At 42.2% G+C, this 20,015-nt stretch overlaps 1 protein-coding gene across 3 annotated transcripts in view; it reads right to left on the bottom strand.

Moving 5' to 3' along the window:
* Positions 1-20,015, bottom strand: part of LOC132891080 (anoctamin-1) — a 213,908-nt gene that overhangs the window by 69,089 nt on the left and 124,804 nt on the right. For 2 of the 3 annotated variants that reach the window (XM_060928565.1, XM_060928566.1), the window contains 3 exons: positions 18,499-18,540; positions 6,934-6,998; positions 6,507-6,641 (listed from right to left, as the gene is read on the bottom strand). In XM_060928565.1, coding sequence (XP_060784548.1) covers positions 6,507-6,641; positions 6,934-6,998; positions 18,499-18,540 — 242 coding nt within the window. Of the gene's footprint in view, positions 1-6,506; positions 6,642-6,933; positions 6,999-18,498; positions 18,571-20,015 lie in introns of all 3 variants that reach the window. The other variant, XM_060928564.1, reaches the window with a different exon arrangement.

Genomic DNA, 20,015 nt, shown 5'->3' with positions numbered 1-20,015 from the left:
ATGTATGCACTACCAGTCATCAGATACCCCGCTGGTATCATAAACTGGCCAAAGGAGGAGATAGAAGCCACAGATATCAAGACTAGAAAGCTCCTCACCATGCATGGAGGGTTCCACCCCAAGTCCAGCACCCTGAGACTATACACTAAGCGGAAAGAGGGAGGCCGAGGGCTAGTGAGCGTCAAGACCACGGTCCAGGATGAAACATCGAAAATCCGAGAATACATCAGAAAGATGGCCCCAAAGGATGAACTGCTAAGTGAATGTCTCAGGCAGCAGAACCCTGAAGAGAGTGCAGAGGAGGAGGAGGAACAGACAACCTGGAGAGACAAACCCCTACATGGCATGTACCACCGTCAGATAGAGGAAGTGGCTGATATCAAGAAATCCTACCAGTGGCTGGATAATGCAGGACTGACAGACAGCACAGAGGCACTAATCATGGCAGCACAAGAACAGGCCATAAGCACAAGAGCCATAGAGGCCAGGATCTACCAGAGTAGATCAGACCCAAGATGCAGACTGTGCAAAGAAGCCCCTGAAACAGTCCAGCACATAGTAGCAGGGTGTAAGATGCTAGCTGGATCAGCGTACATGGAGAGGCACAACCAAGTGGCTGGGATAGTATACAGGAACATCTGCAACCAGTATGGAATAGAAATACCCAAGTCCCAATGGGCCATACCACAGAAGGTGGCTGAGAACAACAGGGCCAAGATTCTGTGGGACTTCAGCTTCCAGACTGACAAACAGATCCTGGCTAACCAACCAGACATAGTGGTGGTGGACAAAGAGCAGAAGAGGGTGGTGGTGATAGATGTGGCGATCCCAGCTGACGCCAACATCAGGAAGAAGGAACATGAGAAACTTGAGAAGTATCAAGGGTTGAAAGAGCAGCTGGAATGGATGTGGAAGGTCAAGGGTTGCGTGGTCCCCGTGGTAGTGGGGGCACTTGGGGCAGTAACCCCCAAACTGGGAGAGTGGCTCCAGCAAATCCCAGGAACAACATCTGAAGCCTCAGTCCAGAAGAGCGCAGTCCTTGGAACATCGAAGATACTGCGCAGAACCCTCAAACTCCCAGGCCTCTGGTAGAGGACCCGAGCTTGAGGATGACATGGATACCACCCCCCCCCGCCGGGGGTGAGAAGGAGATTTTTTTTTTTTTTATATATATATATATATATATTTTTTTTTTTTTGCAGATTTTTAGGTAATATACTTGCTGCTGTTTCATTTGGCACTACACTGAGCCAAAGCAATGAAATCTCGTTCTGATGCGTATTGTTTGATGCAAACCTGAATGACAATAAAGAAAGTCTAAGTCTTCAGGACATCCATAGATTTGTGTCCTCCTGCTCTATAGGCTCTGGAAAAAAATTAAGAAACTGCTGCAAAATTATCAGTTTCTCTGGTTTTACAATTTATAGGTATGTGTTTGAGGAACGTGAGCATTTTTGTTTTATTCCATAAACTACTGACAACATTTCCCCCAAATTTCAGATTAAAATATTCTCACTTAGAGCATTTAATTGCAGAAAATGACAACTGGTCAAAATAACAAAAAAGATGAAGTGTTTTCCGACCTTGAATAATGCACAAAAATCAAGATCAAATTCAATTTTAAACAACACAATACTAATGTTTGAACTTGGGATGAGTTCAGAAATCAATATTTGGTGGAATAACCCTGACATTTAATCACAGCTTTCATGCATCTCTGCATGCTCTCCACCAGTTTTTCACGTTGCTCTTGGGTGACTTTATACCACTCCTGGTGCAAAATTGAAAATCACAGTCCACAGTGAGTGCTGTAACTATTATTACTGTTAGGGTTTAAGGGGCCTCTTAGTGGTACTGTTTAAGGAACATCATTACATCTAGGCCCACTGCTTCATAAGTGTAGCGCGGCTGTGACAAACCAGATGCTCACGGATTGTGAAAGATCTCAAGGTTTTAATGAGCACAATGGAAAAAGACAATGTACAAAAGCCAGGCCAAGTCAATACCAAGAGATCCAAAACAGTAACGAGGGCTAGACAAATCGTGGTCAGGAAATGGGCGAGAGTTCAAGAACCGGGAATCAGTAAACACAGGCAATCTAAACACAAGGGCTAGGCAAATCGTAATCGGGAAACAGGCGATGATTGAAAAACCGGGACGCAAGAGAAAACGGTTGAACAAACACAAGCCCTAGGCAAAACGGAAAAAAAACGGAAGGCAAAAAGGGTCATACACAGGTAAACAATCAGAATAATAACATTCAGTCGGCTCATGAATGTAGAGGCAATACTGTGCAAAGAACAAAACAAACAAAGGGGTATAAATGCAGACATAAACAAAAAGGTACAGGTGATGGTGATTAGAACTTGGGGGAGCCACTCCTAGGAACTGGCTCCAGGTTGGCTGACGGAGTGCATGTGGTAGTGACGTGTGTGAGGAGGATTGTGGGAAGTGGAGTCCTGAGTACTGGATGAGCGTGACAATAAGCATGGTATTAGTTTCCACTGTTATGCTGATGACACACAGTTGTATGTTTCTGCAAAGCCAGATGAGAGGGACCAGCTTAATAAAACTGAGGAATGTGTAAAGGACATTACATACTGGATGCTTATTAACTCCCTTCTGCTTAACTCTGACAAGACAGAAGTACTTGTACTCGGACAATATGCAGTTAGGAGGAAGCTTTCTGATTACAGAACGTTTGGTCACATCACCCCTATCTTATCTAGACAGCACTGGCTCAGAATAAAATTTTGCACTGATTATAAAACACTACTAATGATTTATAAAGCACTGAATGGCCTCACACCACAGCAAAATTTTGGTCTTTAATGATCTGCCATTCCTGCTTTGATCATCAAAAGTTGTAGGCTCTTTATTAGTCCCTAGAATAATGAAGGGTACAGCAAAGAGTGCTAGTAAACTGGGATGTTTGGATGCCATCACCACCATCAACAAATCTGGGGCTCTCCCATACCTGGAGTGCCATCTTGCAGGGGACGAACAGACAGTAGAAGGCGTGACCGACCTGTCAAACCAGACAGGAAGGCCACGCCTTCGGAAACATCAGCTGATAAAAGATGCGTCACCAACAACATCCGGTGACACTCTGAGGAAGACGACAGTTGTACGTCGAAACATGTCAGGTAAACAAACCTAAAAACTAGATGTCTGATAAAAAAGAAAAAACTAACTATATTTAATATATGACATAATGAACGTAATCGAAAGATTAAGAATAAGTTACGGAGATAAAAGCATCAAGGAGTTTCGCCGCCTAGAAAGATTGACGCGAAAACGGGCACACTACAGAAACCACCTGAGATTCAATCTGCGCTGCCGGGATGAAGTCGTCGTACCGGCCAGCCTGAATATCAAGAACCCGATTCCAACCAGAAACGCGGAGAAGATGATCAGGAAAGTGCGGATGACTCTGGTAAAAGAACGGATACGGTGCACAACTGACAAACTCAATATCAATAGCAAATTACATAGGGAGACGGAAACTTTCAAACGCCGGTTACCCCAAAACAAGGACATGGAAATAGCAATACACGGACACTTGGCAGACATACACGAACAGGAATTCACCAAGACAAAAACCCGACAAATCCGAAAACTGGACAGACTCATCGCACAGAAAAAGAAGGCAGAACCGGAGCACGCACACATCAACGACAAATGGATTCATAACATATCAAGGTACAAACTCTCACAAGCAGAACGCAGTATATTAGCAAAAGGACTCAACTGCGCTGTCACACCGAACAACATACCACACGATGAATTCATTCTGGCAACTGAATTAGCATGTGAGAAAATACAGGATCAGGGACAAAAAGCAGCACTAAGAAACGCAATAGCTGGTATATTGAAAACGGCCAAACCACCACCCAGTAACATCACAAAACAGGAAGCCAAAGCTATGAGAACATTAGCAAAAAATAAAGACATCATAATCCTCCCAGCAGATAAAGGCAGAACAGCAGTTATTATGGACACCGATGAATATGAACAGAAAATGATGGAATTACTCAGCGACAACGCATTTGAGATATTAAGAAAAGACCCAACCGAAGACAAGAAAAAGAAACTTAAAGCACTACTCAAACCGCTACTCGATAAAAATAAAATAGATAAACAGGCATACAATCATTTAGTACCCACAGCCAACGTCATCCCCAGGATTTACGGTACACCAAAAATACACAAACCAGGAACACCATTACGCCCCATAGTAGATAGCATTGGCTCAGTGACATACAACCTATCAAAAGCACTCACCGAAATAATTAAACCATTACTAGGACTCACAGACCAACACTGCAAAAACTCAAAACAACTGGCAGAAGAACTAAAAAACATCAAAATGCAGCAAGACAAAGTTTTCATTTCACACGATGTCATATCTCTTTTCACCAGAACACCCACGGAAGCCACCATACAGATAGTACAAGAAAAATTAAAAACAGACAGGACGCTCAAGAAACGCACAAACCTCACTGTACAAGACATCACTCAGCTCCTTCAATTCATCGCCACATCCACATACTTTCAGTTCAGGAATACAATTTACAGACAAAAGGAAGGTTTTGCCATGGGAGACCCACTATCAGCCATCATGTGCGGCTTTTTCATGGAAGATCTGGAGCAGAAAGCACTCACTACAATACCAGCAGAATACAGACCAACACTGGAAACGTTACGTGGATGACATACTGGAAAAAGTAAAGAGGGGACACACTCAACAACTTACTGACCATTTCAACACCATAGATAATACCGGTAATATAAAATTCACACATGAAGAGGAAGCGGAGCAGTCAATAGCATTTTTGGACTTAAAAATACATCACACAGAAGATGGGGACATCAAACTAAAAGTACACAGGAAACCCACACACACCGACCAATATTTAAACTGGACTTCCGAACACCCCATAATGCACAAAATATCAGTAGTTAGAACATTACATGAATGCGCAACAATAATCACAGATCCACAGGACAAAGAACAGGAGGAACAACACATACAACACGCACTGAAGGCATGTCAATATCCACAATGGGCAATATCCAAAGGGGCGGAACAGGTCAAGAACAATAAAACACAGAAGAAAGAGAAAAAACAAACCAACAAACAAGAACACAGGGGAGTAGTGACATTACCATACATCAGGGGAATAATGGAACGCATTCAAAGAGCAATGAGGAAACACAACATTAACACACCTGTCAAACCACACACAACACTCCGTCAGATCCTGGTTCATCCCAAAGACAGAATACATCCAGACAACAGATGCAACACCATATATGAGATTCCATGCCAAATATGCAATAAAACTTACATCGGGGAGACAGGAAGGAGTTTCAACACAAGGAAAAATGAACATAAGAAAGAGTGCAAAAAGGAGACAGCTACAAGACAAACCCGAATAAAAGAAAAGGCACAACAGGAAAATTATAAGTCAGCTATAACAGATCACTGCAAAAGGGAAAATCATATTATGGACTGGGGGAATGCCAGAGTCATCCGCACAGAAGATAATAAACATCAGCGCTGGATCAGGGAGGCCATGGAGATCCGTAAGCGAAGCCCGAGGACCATCAACCGGGATGAGGGAGCATACATACTCTTCCATACCTGGAGTGCCATCTTGCAGGGGACGAACAGACAGTAGAAGGCGTGACCGACCTGTCAAACCAGACAGGAAGGCCACGCCTTCGGAAACATCAGCTGATAAAAGATGCGTCACCAATAACATCCGGTGACGCTCTGAGGAAGACGACAGTCGTACGTCGAAACATGTCAGGTAAACAAACCTAAAAACTAGATGTCTGATAAAAAAGAAAAAACTAACTATATTTAATATATGACATAATGAACGTAATTGAAAGAAAAAAAAATCTGGGGTGGGTTTCCCAAAAGCCTCTTAACCCTAAGAGCATCTTAACTAGGAGAGAGAGTGTTCATTGTGTTGCTTGCTCTACCATTTAATGATTATCTTTGTGCTGTGATGCTTTTGGGAAACTCAGGCCTGAGTGACTGTGTGAGCGGTGGGTTTACCACTTTATGACTCTGGTGCATGTAAAACCTAAGACTCTGATGTTTTGAAGATCCTTTCAACATGTTCAGTGTTGTTTGCCTCTATAGCATACAGTTGTGGTTGATTAATTATTGCTGATTAATACATGCATTATTTGGTGTCACCAAAAAGAGGATGGGTTCCCATTTGAATTCCTTTGAAAGTTTCTTCCTCATGTTGTCTCAGGTTTTTTTGTCATTGCCACTCTTGCTTCTGCCTTGCTCATTAGGAATCTAAATGTAAATCTATGAGCAGATTTCTGTAAAACTGCTTTGTGACACTGTCAATTATTAAAAGTACTATATAAATAAAACTGAACTGAATTAATTTTAGTGTTTAAAGGAATTCATCAGTGTTAGTGTTTAAAGGATGTCATTAGTATTAGTGTTTAGGAGATGTAATTATATTAACGCTGACCTGGGGATGTCGTCATCAACGGTAACACAGCCATACAGAAACACAAACACTCCCACCAGAGAGGCAGGAATCAGCATTTGAGTGTAAACTCCCAGCCAGGCAAAGTACAGACCAATCTTCTCCCCAAAATACTTCCTGTCGGGAAAAGGGCATATGGGTGTGGTTATGAGTGGGACAGATGGATGTGTCTTTGACTGGGACAGATGGACATGTCTCTGACTGGGACAGATGGGTGTGGTTATGAGTGGGACAGATCAGCATGTCACATAAAGTTGTGTGAATATATATTCATATAAGAATGCTAATAAATTACTCTTTCCATACAGGGACTCAAAAACACACCCACATTCCGATCTAAATGACTGGATATAATTTAAAATAATTTAATAATCTCAACAATGATAATTAATTAATTAAACTTTATTACCTGATCAGGCCAATAGGTTGGTATTTATAAAAAACACTGTAACTCGCCCACTCTTCATACAGCAGCTGAAAAACACACGCACACACATATTACAGAATATAAATTATCAGCATTACTGTTACAGTATTATATTAAATATTTTCCTGTTAATGGCCTTGTAATGTGTTTTATACAAAAAAACTAGTGCTTTATGTTTGCTGCTGTTGTTTGTCTGTCTGTGGCTGATCAGCGTTGTATGATTACACACACTAGAGAAGTCCTATTGGACCATCAATGCCTTTGGACTTGCATTCAAATGTCTCATGTTTTGTGAGGTTTTTAACCCATTCTGATCAGAGGAGCAGCAGTTCTATGCAGAACATGTAGATGTTGACATCTGAGATGCGAGCAGGTGCAGCTCAGATGTTGTGGCATTCGTGCTTCAACATACACCCATTTAGCTAAGCTACATAAAGACTTTTCACTCTCTACTGCTCTCTGTTTCAGTGAAACATGACTCAATGCTTGCACTCCAGGCAGCATTTCACCTCCATAGAGTGAATCACAACACCGCTGTCCCAGATGACACAGGGAGGTGCAACACGTTTCTATATCAATGAATGTTAGTGTACTGCTACCATAACCTGGAATCTCTTTTCATTAAGTGCAAATCATTTAATCCCCTGCAGGACTTTGTTTCAATTATCTTGGAGTGCATATCCATCCCAATTCAGGATTGTCCATACGAGGCTCAAAGGCACCAAGCTGATACCAAGTGTAAAGAACAACACCTGGACTAGAGGTCTGCGCGGGTCGGATTTTTCAGTCCCGCTCCCGCCTGCGCCCGCATTGTGCAGTCACGCTCTCGCCCGCGCCCGCAAAGAATTATGATTTTCAGTCCCGCTCCTGCCCACAAAAAAATTATGATTTTCAGTCCCGCTCCCGCCCGCGCCTGCCATATTTTGTCCCGCTCCCGCCCGCAAATCCCGCATGATGCAGACGTTCACGTTATTTCTCAGGAAAGTTCTTGTCTTGACACAGCGTGATGGTGCCCCGCCCCCTATTTTGAGTGGATTTCAGCATAAATATCTACAGCTCACGTTCACGTTTGTTATTATTTACCTTGTTTCTGAATTCAGCATGTAGTGTCTCTAATAATAATAATAATAATAATAATAATTAGTGCTGTCAAGCGATTAAAATATTTAATCGCGAATCGCACATTTTTATCACATGAGAAACTATTGTAATTCTCTGATCAGCATAAAAAAGTGAATGGGCTTGCTTTGTACCAAGGGTGTTGTTTTTCTTTTTATTGCAAAGCAGAGCTAACAAGGGGCGGCACGGTGGTGCAGTGGTTAGCGCTGTCGCCTCACAGCAAGAAGGTCCTGGGTTCGAGCCCCGGGGCCGGCGAGGGCCTTTCTGTGCGGAGTTTGCATGTTCTCCCCGTGTCCGCGTGGGTTTCCTCCGGGTGCTCCGGTTTCCCCCACAGTCCAAAGACATGCAGGTTAGGTTAACTGGTGACTCTAAATTGACCGTAGGTGTGAATGTGAGTGTGAATGGTTGTCTGTGTCTATGTGTCAGCCCTGTGATGACCTGGCGACTTGTCCAGGGTGTACCCCGCCTTTCGCCCATAGTCAGCTGGGATAGGCTCCAGCTTGCCTGCGACCCTGTAGAAGGATAAAGCGGCTAGAGATAATGAGATGAGATGAGAGCTAACAAGAGGAGTGAACTTCACTCTTCTTCCGCTTCACTCAGTGAAGTGATTTACTGCTTGAGTTAGTCTACAGCTCTATCAGAGAGACAGGTTACACAGTGACAGTAGGCTTGACATGCTTGATTATAATATAAAGTACACTATTATATTAACTTTAAGTTGTTCGTTGATAAATATTGCATTGAATCTGATCTTTACTGCTTCATCTCACTTAACACATTTTGTACTTTTACACTTTTTCTGCCTGTTGATGCGTCGCGCTGTCCAATCAGAGGCGGCCAAATTTGCATATTACAGGAAGGATTTCTGGGATAGCATTGAGTTTACAGACGCTGTCTTCTTAAAACTGAATAAATATTTAAAAAGAGCCAAATGAGCCAGTCTTCTGAACGGCTCTTTTCAAAGAACGGATCACAAAGATGCGGATCCCATCAAAGAGCCATAAATCCCATCTCTACTAGTTTCAAAAGCTTATGAAAAACCTACATCATGTCACAGAGCGTTAATCTCGCGATAAAAAAAATTATCGCCGTTAAAATTGAGTCAAGTTAACGCGATAATAACGCGACATTTTTTACAGCACTAATAATAATAATAATAATAATAATAATAATAATAATAATAATAAAAGACAGGCGAGCACGTAATTCCAAGTGGAAATTTGTTATATTTATTGTTCAGCCATACAAAACATTAGGCTAACCCAGTTTACATTTGTTAAGCATTTCTAACTAGAATATCTTATAGAATACCCTATAAGCATAGCATATATAAATGTTATAACAAAACACAGTCCTAGCCTACAACAACAAAAATCGACAGTATAGGCTACTGTAGACATTATAGGGCTATGGTTGCACATTTCTAAAACTATTTGGGCTTGAGCCTCCGTGCAAGTGTTAAACTCAATATAACATAGCTGACCTTGTTTGAATATGAATAAGAAAAACGAGAAAATCAAACGCAGGTAAACGAAACAAATAAGCCTATTGCTTAGGATATCGGGTTCTTTGAACAGCTATGGAGAAACAGCAAATTGTTCACTGTTGAGGGCTTCAACATACTGCGCCTTTCCTCCAGTATGCGACCACATATGCTGAACGCGCGCTCGGATGGTGCGCTGGAACCTGGAATGGCCAGTACATGCCGTGCCAGTTTGGCAAATGTGGGAAAGTCATAGCAGTGATTTTTCCACCACAGCAGGATATCTTTAGATTGGTGTGATTCGGATCCAATGAGTTTCACATTCAGATAATCATCAATCCCGGAGTTTACAGACTTCGATTCAGCACCCGTAGCACCGACATCCTCCCATTCCTCAAACTCACGAAAAGTGACCTTTTTAGGTGGAGGTGGCTCTGTGCTTTCATCAGTTTGGACATCAAACCCCAACTCCTCGGTCATCTCTTTCACAGCTTCCGTCACGTATTGTCTTTCATTTGCATTGATCATCCTAAGATGACGCAGCTTTGGAGTAAGGAAAGTTGCTACTTTATACAGCATGTCAATTCCATTTGGGACAAGGTGACTTGGTGACAACAGTGCGTCTAGGCGTTGCGCACACGCAGATGCGATGACACTGACTAGGGGGTCAGCCTTGGCCACTTCACAATGCTCCCTTAACTTCACGGACCATGGCAGAACAAGCGCAGCACTTAATGCCGTATTGTCAGACTCCAGGTCATTCGTTGCGTCTTGGAAGGGTTTGAGAAACGCCACCAGGGATGCAAGGATCTGTTTATCGATGCAGCTTATTTTGTCATATTGGTTTTTTTCAAGTAGAACTGTTGTCACCTCGTCATACTGCTGTGAGATAGAATCCAGCATGTCCACAGTCGAATTCCATCTCGTCTCCACTGACTGTTTGAGAGACTTCGTCAGCTTGACTTGCAGGCCGGAATGTTTAAAATAGCTGACCAACTTCTTCGCGTCGCTGATCAGCTGGCCTGCTTCAGGGACTTCGCTCATCACAGTAGGAGACAGGGCATGCGAGAGAACTGAATTCAGTACACGGGCACTGCAGTTTAGCCTTGTGAATCCTCGTAAGGAGGCTATCATATTCGCTCCTCTATCTGTCACAAACACAATCTTTTTCCCCAAGACTGAACAATCGATTCCGAAGGCTCTTAAATTCTGAAATAATAAAGCACAAATATTGTCTCCAGTCTTTGAGGTTCCTTCATCAAATGGGGCAGAAAATAGCACTCTAGACTGTAAGTTGTAGTCTGAATTGATGTAATGCAGGGTGGCTGAGAGGAAAGAGGTTTTGCGATATGTTTCAGTCCAGACATCCGTTGTCACAGCACACCCGTATTTCCCAATCGTCTCGTTTATGTCATCAACAAAAGCTCTTCTAAATTTGAGTGCCCTATCATCTACATGACGTGACACAGTTTTTGGATGGGGCAGAAGATCTTGCACATCGAATTTGCCTATTGTGGCTGCCATGTCAACTAAGTGTTGGGCAAACTGAGCTAATCCCTGACCAGCGATGCTGTCATACGGGCGGAGGTCCGCAGCAACAAAATCAACACATTTCTCCACGGTCTTTGCCTTCAACGCATCTGTCACTTTTGCGTTGTTCCCTCTGAACTCCAACAATTGTTGTCCTTTTAACACAGTACATACATGGCAATTCAGGCCTGATGTACCTGATTTATGGCCGTTGTATGTCAGAACCTTTTGGCACTTATCACAGCAAGCAAAGGGCAGCTGATTTCCATCCGCATCGTACACGAGTGAGAACGACTTCCAAATGTCCGATTTCAGGACTTTTGACTTTTTAACGGTAAATGTACCTCTTTTTAAACCAGCACTTACTTTACTGAATCTCACAGTGCTTCAAAAGGAGCTCTGCTCTTCTGCCATGATCGGAGATCTCAAACACGGAAGAGGAAAAGAATCGAGAAACGAACGAGAGATATTTATCCTCTCCTGAATCAGAATCAGAATCATAATTCTGATGACCAGCTCATCTAAGGTGTCATTGAGGCATCATGTTAGTGTGGGTCACTGGAGGCTGGGTGTGAACTGCGAGTCATTAGAGTGATCAAAGGATTTCCTGTTAGAGTGATCAATGGCAAATTTAAGATGCCATTCCTCACTCAATCTGGCAATCTGACTCTCTCTGCAAATTTAGGCATCTTAAAATGTTTTTATTAATGCCAAATAAAATATCCAGCACAAATTATATATGATAGACATAAATTAATAATTTATAAATTTTATTTCAAACACGTTTTTAGTTAGCAGGACTGCAGCTTATCACCGCTCCTGCCCGCGCCGCATATGTGCACTCCCGCTCCCGCCCGCGCGCGCATATGTGCACTTCCGGTCCCGCCCGCGCCCGCAAAGAGCTTTCAAAATTTGTCCCGCGCCGCACTGCTTTGCGGCGGATCCCGCGAGTCCCACGGGACTCCCGCGGGAGTGCAGGGCTCTAACCTGGACTCCTTTCTGATTATTTTGGGGAATTTTAACAGTACATATCAGCCTGTTACATACACAATGTGACACTGGATTAAAAGATTGTTCTGTTCCCCATGCTGCTTTGGGATGCTCCGATCACTTCCTCACCCTTTTTGTTCCAAACTCTGGGCAGAAATTAAAATCTGCTGAGCCTGTAATCAGTGCAAGCAATAAAAGGACCAGGGTAAGGACAGGCTGCAGACCGGTTTTGACTGCACCAACTGCACTGTTTCTGGACTTGCAAAAAAAAAAGTCTGGACAAGTTTACTGACATCAGATTTTATGAGCGGGTACAATGACAAATGCTGATTCACTGCTGAATTCAGGAAGCTCAAAAGGATCAAAAATCCAAAAGGGAGAGGTCTATAAGAGTGTGAACAGGATTCTGTATTCTCACAGTACAGAAGATGTACACAGTGTCCACTTCACAGCAATCATCTGTTATATTACAGTGTTTCCCACTTCTCTATTTTTAGGTGATTGTAATGTTTAATGTCTGTAAGGACAATGTGGCTGAGTCAAATTCCTCGTATACTCGTGTCTACATCCCCAATAAAGCTGAATTATGATTCTAAATAATATCAGCAAAATCAATATCAATATTATTCATTAATATTCATTACCTCAATATAATCAATATATCAAGATTTGCTGATAATAACACAATAATATAAACCATCTATAATATCTAATCCAGTAAATACAACCCCGATTCCAAAAAAGTTGGGACAAAGTACAAATTGTAAATAAAAACGGAATGCAATAATTTACAAATCTCAAAAACTGATATTGTATTCACAATAGAACATAGACAACATATCAAATGTCGAAAGTGAGACATTTTGAAATTTCATGCCAAATATTGGCTCATTTGAAATTTCATGACAGCAACACATCTCAAAAAAGTTGGGACAGGGGCAGTAAGAGGCTGGAAAAGTTAAAGGTACAAAAAAGGAACAGCTGGAAGAACAAATTGCAACTCATTAGGTCAATTGGCAATAGGTCATTAACATGACTGGGTATAAAAAGAGCATCTTGGAGTGGCAGTGGCTCTCAGAAGTAAAGATGGGAAGAGGATCACCAATCCCCCTAATTCTGCGCCGACAAACAGTGGAGCAATATCAGAAAGGAGTTCGACAGTGTAAAATTGCAAAGAGTTTGAACATATCATCATCTACAGTGCATAATATCATCAAAAGATTCAGAGAATCTGGAAGAATCTCTGTGCGTGAGGGTCAAGGCCGGAAAACCATACTGGGTGCCCGTGATCTTCGGGCCCTTAGACGGCACTGCATCACATACAGGCATGCTTCTGTATTGGAAATCACAAAATGGGCTCAGGAATATTTCCAGAGAACATTATCTGTGAACACAGTTCACCGTGCCATCCGCCGTTGCCAGCTAAAACTCTATAGTTCAAAGAAGAAGCCGTATCTAAACATGATCCAGAAGCGCAGACGTCTTCTCTGGGCCAAGGCTCATTTAAAATGGACTGTGGCAAAGTGGAAAACTGTTCTGTGGTCAGACGAATCAAAATTTGAAGTTCTTTATGGAAATCAGGGACGCCGTGTCATTCGGACTAAAGAGGAGAAGGACGACCCGAGTTGTTACATCTAAAGTAAAGACGATCTCTTACATCTAAAGCGCTAATGGTTAATGAACTCATTACTGATCAGGAGTTTAATGTACTGTGTTTAACAGAAACATGGATTAAGCCAAATGAATATATAGCATTAAATGAAGCGAGTCCTCCTGGATACAGTTATATACACCAGCCTCGTCTAACTGGCAGAGGAGGAGGCGTCGCGGTTATTTATAACGATTATCTAGGTGTAACACACAAACCTGGTTATAAATCTAATACATTTGAAGTTCTTCATACTCATATAATGTATGTAGCCTCGAAAAATAAGTCTACCCAGTTAATTCCATTGCTTATTATTTACAGGCCCCCGGGGCCATATTCTGAGTTTCTTTCTGAATTTGCAGATTTTATCTCAGATTTGGTTATTTCCTTAGACAAAGCTTTAGTTGTCGGAGATTTTAATATTCACTTCGATAACCCAGAAGACCCTTTAAAAACAGCGTTTGTGTCCATCTTAGATTCAGTCGGGATTAAGCAGAATGTCATAGGACCGACCCATAATGGTGGTCACACCCTTGATCTAATACTAACATTCAGATTAAACGTAGACAATATAGTCATACTTCCACAGTCTGAAGTTATCTCAGATCATTGTCTCATCTCATTCAAAATATGTCTGAGTAATAATATATGCACCTCACCACGCTACTGTATTAAACGTACTTTCACGTCAACTACTGCACAGAGCTTTATAAATGATCTCCCAGAGCTGTCAACTTTGATTGGGTCACTGTCAGCCCCTGCAGAACTCGATCAGGCAACTGAATGCTTAGAGTCAACATTCCGCCATACTTTAGATAATGTAGCTCCTCTAAAAAGGAAAATGGTCAGAGACAAAAAATTAGCACCCTGGTATAATGATGACACTCGCACATTAAAACAGACCACTCGAAAATTGGAACGTAAATGGCGTCAAACAAAATTGGTAGTGTTCAAATTGGCGTGGAAGGAGAGCTTCCTGAAGTATAAAAAAGCTCTTAGTGCTGCGAGATCAACATATCTCTCCTCCCTAATAGAAGATAACAAAAATAATCCTAGATTCCTATTTAATACTGTAGCAAAATTAACCAGGAATAAGTCCACTATCAACACATGCACACCTGCAGTATGTAGTAGCAACGACTTCATGAATTTTTTTAATGACAAAATTGAGAATATCCGACAAAAAATTCAAACTACTAATTTAAGGTTAGACAATGAAAGTGACCTTGTAGTTAACAATATAACTGTATCAGATCATCAGTTAGAATGTTTTACTCCCCTAAAAGAAACTGAATTACTCTCATTAATCTCTACATCAAAAGCCTCAACTTGCGTACTAGATCCCTTACCGACACATCTATTCAAACAGATAATGCCTGAAGTAATTGAACCGCTTCTAAAAATAATAAATTCTTCTCTTATGATTGGCTATGTACCCAAATCCTTTAAACTAGCAGTTATCAAACCCCTGATTAAAAAACCTGACCTTGATCCCTGTCAGCTGTCCAATTATCGGCCAATATCAAACCTCCCCTTTATCTCCAAGATCCTTGAAAAAGCTGTGGCACAGCAGTTATGCTCATATTTACATAGGAATAACATCCATGAAATGTATCAGTCAGGATTTAGACCTCATCATAGCACAGAGACAGCACTGGTTAAAGTAGTAAACGACCTACTGTTGGCGTCTGATCAGGGCTGTGTCTCGCTACTTGTGTTGCTTGACCTTAGTGCAGCATTTGATACCATTGATCATTCCATTCTTCTGGATAGACTAGAAAATGTTGTGGGAGTTAAGGGAATGGCCCTCTCCTGGCTCAGGTCTTATCTAACTGATCGTTATCAGTATGTCGATATAAATGGTGATATTTCTAGACGTACCGAGGTAAAGTTTGGTGTTCCACAAGGTTCTGTCTTGGGTCCACTGCTTTTTTCTCTATATATGTTACCTCTGGGCGATATTATTCGTAAACATTGTATTAGTTTCCACTGTTATGCTGATGACACACAGTTGTATGTCTCTGCAAAACCTGATGAGAGACACCAGCTTAATAGAATTGAGGAATGTGTGAAGGACATTAGACACTGGATGCTTATAAATTTCCTTCTGCTTAACTCTGACAAGACTGAAGTACTTGTGCTAGGACCACATACAGCTAGAAGTAAGTTTTCTGATTACACAGTAACTCTGGATGGCCTTTCTGTTTCTTCACGTGCAGCAGTAAAAGACCTCGGAGTGATTATTGACCCCAGTCTTTCATTCGAAACTCACATTGATAACATCACCCGGATAGCTTTCTTTCATCTCAGAAATATTGCAAAGATAAGAAATTTAATGTCATTGCATGATGCACAAAAACTAGTCCATGCTTTCGTTACCTCCAGGTTGGATTATTGTAATGCCTTACTGTCTGGATGTTCCAATAAGTGCATAAACAAGCTCCAGTTAGTTCAAAATGCTGCAGCAAGAGTTCTTACTAGAACTAGAAAATATGACCACATCACGCCTGTCTTATCCACACTGCATTGGCTCCCAATAAAATTTCGTATTGATTATAAAATACTACTATTGACCTTTAAAGCACTAAATGGTCTCGCACCACAGTACCTGAGTGAACTTCTGCTCCTCTATGACCCGCCACGCCTACTTAGATCAAAAGGTGCAGGCTATCTGCTGGTACCTCGTATAGTGAAGGCTACATCAGGGGGCAGAGCCTTTTCTTACAAAGCCCCACTGTTATGGAACAGCCTTCCAAGTAATGTTCGGGAATCAGACACAGTCTCAGCATTTAAGTCTAGGCTGAAAACATATCTGTTTAGTCAAGCCTTTTGTTAATGGTGTTTATGAGGTAAAGGAGTAGATCTGGAGGGTCCTCAGACATAGAGTGTTTTGGTAAACTGGGATGTATGGATGCTGTCAGTCCCCACTCGCTTGCTCACTCGAGTTTGTTGACGGTGCAGTGGCTGGCTGCTTTATGTCCCGGGGCTCCCTCATGCCTGTGTTACCTTCTGCCTCTCCCCTTTTAGTTATGCTGTCATAGTTAGTTGCCGGAGTCCCTGCTTGTACTCGGTGCAATATGTATACTGTTCCTACTTATTCAGGTGACATTGGGCATACCTAACCACCTGTGTTTTCTTTCTCCCCCCCCCCCCCCCCAAATCTGTCCCTCTGAGTTACATGGAGTCAACAGGAAATCTTTTGGTGGAGACGGTGGGGACCTCGACTGGCTATCGTAGCCTGCAGGGAATCGGCCGTCAGACATTCTGTCGCATGTCCCAGACCCGGTGAAATGTAACTGAATTGTCTTGGCCAGGCCTAAGGGTCCCATCTGCATCTCATCATTGCTGAGGAGTGTGCTCCCATCACCCAATCAAGCATCCAGCCAGAGCAGGTCATGATATATTTTTTACCATATTAACATGCCATTGTGCGTCATGCCTGATGTAAAGACTCTCGTCTCTGCGAGCCTACCACACAGATTTAATACTTGTCATTTTTAGGGCATACCTAACAACGTGTTTTCTTTCTCTCTCTCTCCCCCCCCCCATCTGTCCCTCTGAGTTACATGTTGATCCTGGGATTGAGATGCTGGCCTCTTCTGCCCCTCGGACCTGCTTGATCCATCCTGGTGCCCTGTGTCTGGTCGGAGTTTTATCGCCCCACTCCTGTGAAGGACGGCCCCATGAGGACAGTTGAGGGTTATACCTGTTAAAACTGTTAATATTATAGTCAGGCTGTCTGTTGTTGCCCAAATGAGGATGGGTTCCCTTTTGAGTCTGGTTCCTCTCGAGGTTTCTTCCTCATGTCGTCTGAGGGAGTTTTTCCTTGCCACCGTCGCCACAGGCTTGCTCATTGGGGATAGATTAGGGATAAAATTAGCTCATGTTTTAAGTCGCTCAAATTCTGTAAAGCTGCTTTGCGACAATGTTTATTGTTAAAAGCGCTGTACAAATAAACTTGATTTGATTTGATTTGATTTGTTATCAGCGCTCAGTTCAGAAGCCTGCATCTCTGATGGTATGGGGTTGCATTAGTGCGTGTGGCATGGGCAGCTTACACATCTGGAAAGACACCATCAATGCTGAAAGGTATATCCAGGTTCTAGAGCAACATATGCTCCCATCCAGACGACGTCTCTTTCAGGGAAGACCTTGCATTTTCCAACATGACAATGCCAAACCACATACTGCATCAATTACAGCATCATGGCTGCGTAGAAGAAGGGTCCGGGTACTGAACTGGCCAGCCTGCAGTCCAGATCTTTCACCCATAGAAAACATTTGGCGCATCATAAAACGGAAGATACGACAAAAAAGACCTAAGACAGTTGAGCAACTAGAATCCTACATTAGACAAGAATGGGTTAACATTCCTATCCTTAAACTTGAGCAACTTGTCTCCTCAGTCCCCAGACGTTTACAGACTGTTGTAAAGAGAAAAGGTGATGTCTCACAGTGGGAAACATGGCCTTGTCCCAACTTTTTTGAGATGTGTTGTTGTCATGAAATTTAAAATCACCTAATTTTTCTCTTTAAATGATACATTTTCTCAGTTTAAATATTTGTTATGTCATCTATGTTCTATTCTGAATAAAATATGGAATTTTGAAACTTCCACATCATTGCATTCCGTTTTTATTTACAATTTGTACTTTGTCCCAACTTTTTTGGAATCGGGGTTGTATACTGTAAATCATTTTAGGAATTTATACCAATACGTGCATGCACGCATGCATGCACGTGTGTGTGAGTGTGTGTGTGCGCTTTCATTACTCACTTTTCTGTCATTTGGTTGTGCATGTTCTCCGTCGATATCACCCTGTAAGGAAACACACACTGAATCATGAACCTTACACACACACACACACACACACACACACACACATTTTATATACAGGAGGCTGCAAAAGTAGGTATACAGTAATGAAAAATAAAATGTTGGCACAAAACGTTAGTCTTAAATTAAACCTAGCACCACTATTATAATACTGGAATAATCCTTACTCTATACCTACTTTTGCAGCCCCCGTGTGTGTGTGTGTGTGTGTGTGTATACAGATAATGGATGGATGGATATATCCATCCATCCATCCATCCATCCATTATCCGTAGCCGCTTTATCCTGTTCTACAGGGTCGCAGGCGAGCTGGATCCTATCCCAGCTGACTACGGGTGAAAGGCGGGGTTCACCCTGGACAAGTCGCCAGGTCATCACAGGGCTGACACATAGACACAGACAACCATTCACACTCACATTCACACCTACGCTCAATTTAGAGTCACCAGTTAACCTAACCTGCATGTCTTTGGACTGTGGGGGAAACCGGAGCACCCGGAGGAAACCCACGCGGACACGGGGAGAACATGCAAACTCCACACAGAAAGGCCCTCGCCGGCCACGGGGCTCGAACCCGGACCTTCTTGCTGTGAGGCTACAGTGCTAACCACTTACACCGCCGTGCCGCCCCAAATGTATGTATGTATGTGTGCATATATTATACACACACACACGTGTGCATGTATATATATATATTAGGGCTGGGCAGCATTATCGCGTTAACGTTGCATTAATTGTTGAGTTCATTATCGCCGACAATTTTGTTCCTCCCATTAACGCTGCAGGTTTTTATTATTATTGTTATTAGCCTGTTATTGTTAACTAATTGTAAACGACTGTTGTTCGTTGCCTTTTATTTTGAAAACGTCAGTTGGGAGTGAGCTTATGTTGCTGCTTCTTGCTGACAGTGTTGCCAGATTGGGCGGTTTTAAGTGGATTTTGGCAGATTTGAACATATTTTGGGCTGGAAAACGTCAGCAGTGTCTGGCAACACTGCTTGCTGATGGCTGAGTTCACACCGGAAACGACATGAGAAGCAGCAAGCTAGCCCCCCATGCACGGAAGTACTGAGGTACACCTTCAACGTCTGTTCCCTGTGAACGGTTGTTTTCTCTTGCTGGTCATGTTGTGCAGAAGAAAAGAACGTTTTTGTCATCTGAAAATGTGAATAATCTTGTATGCCTTAGCAACTGGCTTCGTGCAGAGGAGTAAAAAAAGTTCTAGGAATTGACAAAAAGCTTAAAGTATGTTCTGGTTAGTATAGGATATGTACTGGTTGCTGTTTTTTGACACTTTCTCATTTTATATCAAGGAGGATAACCTTAATGACCTGCAAGCGGTGATGCATTTCAGTTTTGAATTTAATTAGCTCTTCTTTTCAGTTGAGATTTACGTGAAAAATCCTGTAACTAGCTTCTTGTAGAGAAGTTTAAAAAAGAAAAGAAAAATGACTTCTG

Source organism: Neoarius graeffei, chromosome 8 (genome assembly GCF_027579695.1).
Source record: "Neoarius graeffei isolate fNeoGra1 chromosome 8, fNeoGra1.pri, whole genome shotgun sequence".
Classification (NCBI taxonomy): Eukaryota; Metazoa; Chordata; class Actinopteri; order Siluriformes; family Ariidae; genus Neoarius; species Neoarius graeffei.
The sequence above is the reverse complement of the archived record's forward strand: the minus strand, read 5'-3'. Positions and strand labels throughout refer to the sequence as shown.